Source organism: Humulus lupulus, chromosome 5, assembly GCF_963169125.1.
Source record: "Humulus lupulus chromosome 5, drHumLupu1.1, whole genome shotgun sequence".
Classification (NCBI taxonomy): domain Eukaryota; kingdom Viridiplantae; phylum Streptophyta; class Magnoliopsida; order Rosales; family Cannabaceae; genus Humulus; species Humulus lupulus.
The window spans coordinates 81,184,241-81,192,337 of record NC_084797.1 but is presented as its reverse complement, the minus strand read 5'-3'; the positions used below and the strand labels follow the sequence as shown (position 1 = coordinate 81,192,337).

Here is an 8,097-nt window from a genome sequence, read left to right as displayed (position 1 = left end):
AGCGAGGTTCATTACTTCTTCACCCTGAGGGAGAATACATCGGCCCCCGGGTTCTACCAACTCCAGAAAGTCGCGGCCCTTAAAGGGAGTTCCCTCGTGGAGGGCTCCATTTCCAATAGGGGGTCGTGGAAGTCAGACTACTTCTTTACTTATAACGGGCAGACCCGACACTCTAGCTTCAACACCCCACGTAAGGCTATTCTCACTTTGATCCCATATATCAGAGGTATCTCTTATTACTTGACTTCTCTCTTTTTTTATATAGCTTTTCTAACTGTAGTTATTTCTTTTCGTTTGATGGCAGATCTCTTAGGGGTTGTTGGTCCCAACTTGAAACGGTCGGCTCATGACCGAGTAATACAAATCCTGGCCCTGTTGAAGGGATGCAAACAAGCCAGCGCCCTTTTCACAGAGAGCAATCTCCGCTTGTACGGGTTGCTGACCCCAGACCAGATAGTTACCCTATGCTCCATTTCCTCTGAATTTGAGGATCCATGCCCCGCGTCACCTGACCCTGCGTCACCCGTCCCTGCGGGTCGACGCCCTACGTCACCCGACCCTGCGGGTCCATGCCCTACATCACCCGAATCTGTGGATCTACCCCCAGTGGCACCCGTACTTGAGAGTCCGTGGGTATATGGTCACGATGAAAGAAATTATGATGAAGTAGCCGATAGGGATTATGTTTACCCCCGTGCGACCATATGGACGTTGAGGAGACCGTGGTGTCTGAGAACTACTCCTGCTTGTACTCTGCTGCTGGCAGGGCTAAGGGTGTAGCCGATGACGGTCATACTGGCGGTGCTACCTCTCAGATGTCGCCGTCGACGCCTGGGGGCGAGTTTGCCTTTGATGCCCCTGTCCCTTGCCCCTCCGTGCCTAGAAGGAATTTTTTCATTCCTCCTTTTGATGGGGCTCCTTTACCCCCGAGGAGGTATCCCAGGCATGCATCTACAGGCGCCTCTTTACCCAAGGAAATGACTCCGCACTCTTCTGCTCCTCGCACAACTGCAGATGGGCCAGGGCCTTCTTGGTCCCCATCCCTGCCAAAGCGGGCCTCGACAGGCACTCGCGCCTCCCCCGGCCTAGCTCATGTTTCTATTCTTGAAGATCATCCTTTAGCGAGCCAGTATGGGGAAGCCATGAGCCATCATTTGGGAAACTTTCCCAAAGGTGAATGGGGGACGCTGCACAATGTCCCCGAGGCCGAGCTAGAGAACGCCTACATGCGAGCCTCCTTGCAGGTATTTGTCGTGATACTTGGTTTATTCATTTATGATGGTCATATATATACTTTTTATATTATTTCTGGTATATCATCTGACCCTTGAGGCTTTGTTTCATATCCTCGCCCTCACTCAGGCTTCCATCTTGAGTCATCGGCTGCTCACCTCCCACTCTTCATTGGCCCAATGGTTGCAACATGAGCTTGAGGAGGCATTGGGGAACCTATCGGTGGCCGAGACTGCAAAGGATGCCTTGTCAAGTCAACTGGTCGAGGCGGTGTGCCAGAGGGACGCCGCCTTGGCCCGGGCTGCATCAACCTCTCATACCAACATTCAGCTGGAGGCTACCATCCAAACTCTAAACGGGAGGCTGCGGTCGAGGCTGAGCTTGTGAACGCTGAGAATCGCATAATCGAGAAAACGTTGCATGATTTCTGGAGGACTAACCCCACCGTTGACCTATCTCCTTTTGGGGACTATGCCGTCGAGAAGATTTCTGAGTGGAAGGGTCGAGATGGAGATTTATAGGTTCCTTTGTACTCAGTCTATGTATGCTTTTGTTATGTAATCCCTCACACCATTTCTTCTTTTTTTTTTATCAAAATTAAGGGGCTCTGGTAAGTCCCTCTTATTACTATTGTTCGTGGATTACATATTTTTCCTTGATCTGATGGCGATAATCTTTCTGGTGCACCTTGATTATACTTGTAAGGACAGGTTAACTTGTTGGGCTATTGGGGTCCTTTTACATTCTTTGCGCGCGCTTGTTACTTTTTTGCGAGAAGCGTCCTTCTCGTAGTTATACATAGTACTATTTTTTCAAGGGTCCCTTGTAAGACCCTTTTTGGCTAGCCGACTTAATGGCCGATCTAGACTTATCGGGTGATTCCCTCCTTACGGCCTCACCTCTTAGGGTGTCGGCCTTTAGTTAGAGGTCATCCTTTTAAATTGTTCCCTTGATATTCATAAGGCTAGCTAATCCTTTTGAATATAAGATATTTATTATTATTTTTTTAAAACTCTTGTTGTCCTACCCCCCAAGTACCTGGTGAGATTTATCTTGGCGGGGACTTTAGTTGATGCTCGCATAAAGAAGTAAGTAACATACGAAGTGGTGAACAGTTTCATTCATAGCAATCAGATTACAACGATATATAAATAGATAAAAGGCTTACATTTACTTGGGAGGTTATCTAGGTAACCTCTTTGATTCTCGTCTACTAAGATAGCATAACCTGCAACAAACTAAACACAGCTACTGCTTGCGCTGGGAGTGGAAGTCTTACTGGTAGTACTTCCTAAGGTGTTCCGCATTCCACGCTCAAGGTATGACGGTGTCGTCCATGCGAGCCAGCTTATAGGTGTTTGGTGGTATGTACTGAGTGACTTGGTACGGCCCTTCCCAGTTCGCCCCAAGTACCCCCGCCCCCGGGTCTCGCGTGTTGGGTAGTACTTTTCTTAATACCAAGTCGCCTATTCTGAACGTTCTCTCTCGCACCCTCGAGTTGTAATACCTGGCTGCCTGCTGCTGGTATACCGCCACCCTCATTTGCGCCTTTTCCCTTCTCTCTTCCAGCATGTCCAAGCTTTCGGCCATTGCCGCATGGTTAACCTGGTCCTCGTATGCCTATATCCTATGCGAGTTAACCTTTATCTCAATCGAGAGGACAGCCTCACATCCATATGCTAAGGAGAAGGGGGTATCTCCAGTGGTAGTGCGTGGAGTGGTTCTGTAGGCCCAAAGCACGTTCGGTAACTCCTCGACCCAAGCACCCTTCATCTTCTCTAGGTTTGTTTTTAAGTTTCTCTTTAGGACATTGTTAATGGCCTTCACCTACCCATTGGCCTATGGATGCACGACGGCCGAGAAGCTCCTCCTTATGCCCCTTTCCCTACAGTATTCCTCGAACGTTCCCCCTTCAAATTGAGTGCCATTGTCAGAAATAATCTTGTAGGGCACTCCGAACCTGCAGACAATGAATTTGTTGACAAAGGTAGTGATATGCTTGGTTGTTATATTCACTAGAGGTTCTGCTTCGACCCACTTGGTGAAGTAATCTACGGCCACCACCACATACTTCGCACCACCTCTCCCTGGGGGGAGGGCGCCAATCAGGTCTATCCCCCAGACAGCGAAGGGCCAAGGGCTGGTCAAGTCTTTCGAGGGTTTTCGGGGGTAGTTCGCATGCCTTTGGCATTTGTCACATTTCCTTGCGAAATCATTAGCATCTCTCTCCATGGAAGGCCAGTAGTACCCTTGCCTCATGGCTTTCCGAGCCGTGGATGGTCCACTTGCATGGTTGCCACATTCACCCTCATGTATTTCATACAACACCTTCATAGCTTCTTCCTCATCAACACACCGCAAGAGTGGCACAGAAAACCCCCTCTTGTATAGGACCCCATCTACCAAGGTGTATCGGGCTGCCTTGTAAACTAGCCTCCTAGCCTCCCTCTTGTCTGTTGGCACCACTCCATCCTTCAGATAGTCTATAATCGGGCTAGCCCACGACTCCTTCGGGGTGTTGACCATGTGAACGTCTGGATTGGAAATGCTTGGCTTGGTAAGTATTCTACAGGCACTGATTCGAGGGTATCTCCATCTCTAGTGGAAGCCAGCTTCGCGAGGGCATCAACATGGGTATTCTTCTCTCTCGGGATCTGCTCTATGCTATATTCCACCAATTGCTCCAAATAGCTTCTTACCCTTTCCAAGTATGCAGCCATCTTGGGTTCCCTCGCTTGGTACTCCCCTTTCACCTGGAATACCACCAACTGTGAATCACTAAAGATGTGTAGATGTGTTACCTTTAGCCCCTGGGCCAATCGCAGTCCTGCCAGAAGCGCTTCGTATTCTGCCTCATTGTTCGAGGCTTCGAATCCAAACCGTATTGCGCAGTACATCCTGAGTCCTTCAGGTTCAGTCATCACGATGCCTGCTCCAGATCCCCCTTCATTGGATGCCCCATCCACGTGCAGGATCCATCCCTCAAAACTCCTTGTCTCCCCTTCTGCAACTGACTACCCCTCTTCTTCACTTCTTCCTCCATTCGGCTGACTAGTGAACTCCACTATGAAGTCTGCGAGCACTTGTCCATTGATGGAAGCTCTCGGGGTATAAATGATATCGAATTGACTCAACTCGATCAACCATTTCATCAGTCTTCCCGAGGTATCAGGCTTATGCAGGACCTGTTTCAAGGGACTATTAGTGAGAACTTCGATTGCATGGGCATGGAAGTAGAGTCTCAACTTCCTTGAAGCCACCACTAATGCATATGCCAACTTTTCAATCTCAGGGTATCGATTCTCCGCGTCCACCCGCCGCTTGCTGATACAGTACACGGGTCGTTGATGCTTCTTATCCCCTTTAACCAAAGTCGCGCTTATGGCATGTTCGGACACTGCCAAGCACAAGTATAGCTTTTCACGCTTTTTAGGTTTTTCCAACAGGGGTGGCTTCCCCAAGTGCTCCTTCAGCTTGATAAACGCTTCTTCACACTCTTCATCCCAAGCGAACTTTTTGCTCCCTTTTAGGATGTTGAAGAAGGGGAGGCACTTGTCAGTCGACCTCGAGATGAATCTATTAAGGGCCACCACCCTTCCCGTTAGGCATTGCACCTCCTTCTTACTCTTGGATGGGCTAATCTCTATCAGAGCCTTTATCTTATCAGGATTAGCCTCGATGCCTCTAGAGTTGACCATGAACCCCAAGAGCTTCCCCGAGGATACACCGAAAGTGCATTTGATTGGATTCCGCTTCATTCGATATTTCCTGAGTGTGTCAAACATCTCCTCTAGGTCCTTGTTAAGCTCTGTGGCATTACGGGTCTTCACCAGCATATCATCAACATATACCTCCTTGTTCCTCCCTATCTGGTTAGCGAACATCTTGTTAACCAACCTTTGGTAGGTAGCACCCACGTTCTTTAACCCAAAGGGCATCACCTTGTAACAGTAGAGTCCTCTATCTGTTATAAATGACGTGTGCTCTTCGTCACCTGGGTTCATAGGAATCTGGTTGTACTCGAAGTGGGCATCCATAAAGTTAAGTAATTCATGCCCAGCCGTCGCATCCACCACCTGATCTATCCTCGTAAGTGGGAAACTATCCTTAGGACAAGCCTTATTCAGGTTTGAGAAGTCCACGCAGGTCCTCCACTTTCCATTCGGTTTTGGGACCAGCACCGGATTTGATACCCATACAGGGTAGAATGACTTGCGAATGAACCCATTGGCCTTCATCTTGTCTACTTCCTCCTTCAAGGTTGTGTACCTCTCTGGGTCCAGCGCTCGTCTTTTCTGCCTAACAGGCCTTGCCTCAGTAGAGATATTCAAATGGTGGCACATGACACTAGGATCTATTCCCACCATATCTTCGTGACTCCACGCGAATACATCTAGATTATCCTTCAAAAACCTTATCAGCCTCTCCTTCACGTCATTCTGAAGAATTTTTCCTACCTTCAATTTTCTCAACGGTTCCTCCATTACTTCAACCTCGTCTATTTCCTCCACAGGTTCCGCCCCTGGTTCCTCCACGGTTCTGGGGTCTAGCTCCTACGGGCTTCTTGCGGGTGTACGTGGTGCCTCGCTTCTCTCTGTTCTCCTTTTATACTAGCTACTCCTCCGGGAGTTGGGAACTTGACGACCAAGTGATATATGGAAGTTATCGCTTTCAATTCTCTCAGGGACGATCTCCCCAATACCGCATTGAAAGCTGACACACAATCCACAACGACGAAGTTTGCCATGACTGTAGTCTATCGGGGTTGCTCTCCCATGGTTAGTGCCAATTCGATCATCCCTAGGGGTTGTATCGAGACCCCCGTGAATCCATATAGGGAAGATTGGCAGGGCTTCAAGTGGCGGATGCCTAGCCCCATCTTTTCCAAGGCGGGGCGATATAGGATATCCACTAAGTTGCCATTGTCCACCAGAACCCGATGCACCCGCATATTGGCCAACTGAACCATCAACACCATAGGGTCATTATGGGGGTAGTGCACCCCCCGTGCGTCCTCCTTTGTGAAGGTGAACGAGTCATTTTCTCCCTTGAAGCTTTTCGGGGGTCGTTGTTCCAAACTCATGACACAGGGTGGTAGACTTCGCCTGGCTTCTCTAGCGTATCGATCTCGTCCTTTCCGAGAGTCTCCCCCGAACCTGGACCTCTGAAAATAGTTCTCACTTCTCCCTGAATCTTTGGAGCTCCTCTTTGCATCTGAGACATCACTGGTTCGTCCTCTGACTTTGGCCTTTCTCTCCTGACATATCGGCCCAGGTGTCCCCTGCTGTGGTGTGACCAATATCCTTATGGTATTGACAGTATCTACTGGGATCCCTCTTGGACCGGTCTTTTCTCATTGGCGGGGGCTTCTTGAAGGGAACCCACTTTTCGTTGGTGAGGTAGATATGCTCCCTTGTATCCGTTAGGTTCGTATAGAAAGTATAAGCTGTTTGCCTATGGTCGCTTCCCTGCTTGGGCTTTCTATGCTGATCATCCCTCGACCCCTCGTACGCCCTCTTCTTCTTTGCTCCATTCGACCCTTCATTAGTTGGGGGCTTTTCAGTGGACTCACACTTTCCCGCCTTTAAGTTCGCATGGCCATCCTCTACACGAATATACTTTTGCGCTCTCTCGTAGAAGTCATTCAGGCCAGTGACTTCCCTTTTGAGCATATTATCCCAAGATTTGCTTCCTGGACGCACCCCTACGGTGATGGCCATTTTTAACTCCCTGCGGGTCAAGCTCCCCACTTTGGCTGCTTCCATGTTAAACCTGTGGATGTAGCTTTTTAGACTCTCATTTTTGCCCTGTTTTACATTGGTGAGGCTGGTGCTCGACATTGTATAATCACGCACGGCATGATGTTGTTGGAGAAATTCATCTGAAAACTGTTGCTATAACCTGATGGATCCCGGTCGAAGTCTTTTAAACCATTTGTACGTGGGTCCTTTCAACGTGACTGCGAAACAGTGGCATCTAGCCCCGCTACTAATCCCCCTTAACTTCATCAAGTCATTGAATGCATCCAGGTGGTATTTACGGTCTGTGCTTCCTTCATACGGGGTCATATGAGGCTCCTTGAAGTTGGCTGGGAGTCAGATGGCTTGGATTTCTCTGGTGAAGGGCGATTCATGGTCGAACTCCTCCTCAAGGCTTTGTCCTCCAGACGCGGTGACAATCTTACTCCGCAGGCTCCTCATCTCTGTATCGAGGTCTTGCCTCCTCTTCTTCAGTGAGTCTCTCAACATGGACGGGTTGACATCTTCCTTTCCTTTGTCATCCCGGGGGATAGTAGGAGGGGTAGTCCTCTTTTCCGCCCTCTTCTTGTTGAGCTCTTCTCGTAGATCCGAGGGCGTCCTCTTTGAGGTGACCTCGATGTCGTTACGAGAGCCAACATTGTTCCCTTGCCCTGGCCCCTGGGGTGGCCTCGATGGTCCGGGATGCTCATGCGGCTTCTCCCTGGGGGTATTACTGGTGGAGTGTCTAGTCCTCCCATCGTCTACCGGGACAGTGGTTTCCTGACCTTTCTCTTTCCTCTTGGGCAGGGTCACGTTTGACTTACCTTGCAACAGGCCATTCAACACCTCTTGCATGTTCTCCAGGGTGGTCTCCAGCCTTTGGTTCTTATGTTGTAGCTCACGAATCTCCTCTTCATAGAAACGAGATTTAGAACTCGAGCTCACGGAATGGACCCGGGGATGTTTATCATGTCTACGCGTCGAGGGGCCCGGGTCCAGCCGGCCGGAGTTCGGTACCTGTGGTGGTTTGGGAGGCGGGAACTCGTTGGCATTCCCGGGTGGTGCGGTAGTTGTCCTTGGAGGATTCTCACCGAGCGGGATGGCCAGTGACGAGACCTCCCTATCA

General features: G+C 49.5%; 1 protein-coding gene across 1 annotated transcript; it reads right to left on the bottom strand.

Annotated features, from left to right (window-relative positions):
* Positions 1 to 3,072: 3,072 nt before the first annotated feature.
* On the bottom strand, positions 3,073 to 3,759 carry LOC133779256 (uncharacterized). Its single transcript, XM_062219240.1, has 2 exons — positions 3,416 to 3,759; positions 3,073 to 3,193 (listed from the first exon to the last, which is right to left on the bottom strand). The coding sequence occupies exons 1-2, from the start codon at positions 3,757 to 3,759 to the stop codon at positions 3,073 to 3,075; spliced, it is 465 nt and encodes a 154-aa protein (XP_062075224.1).
* Between the last annotated feature and the right edge of the window lie 4,338 nt (positions 3,760 to 8,097).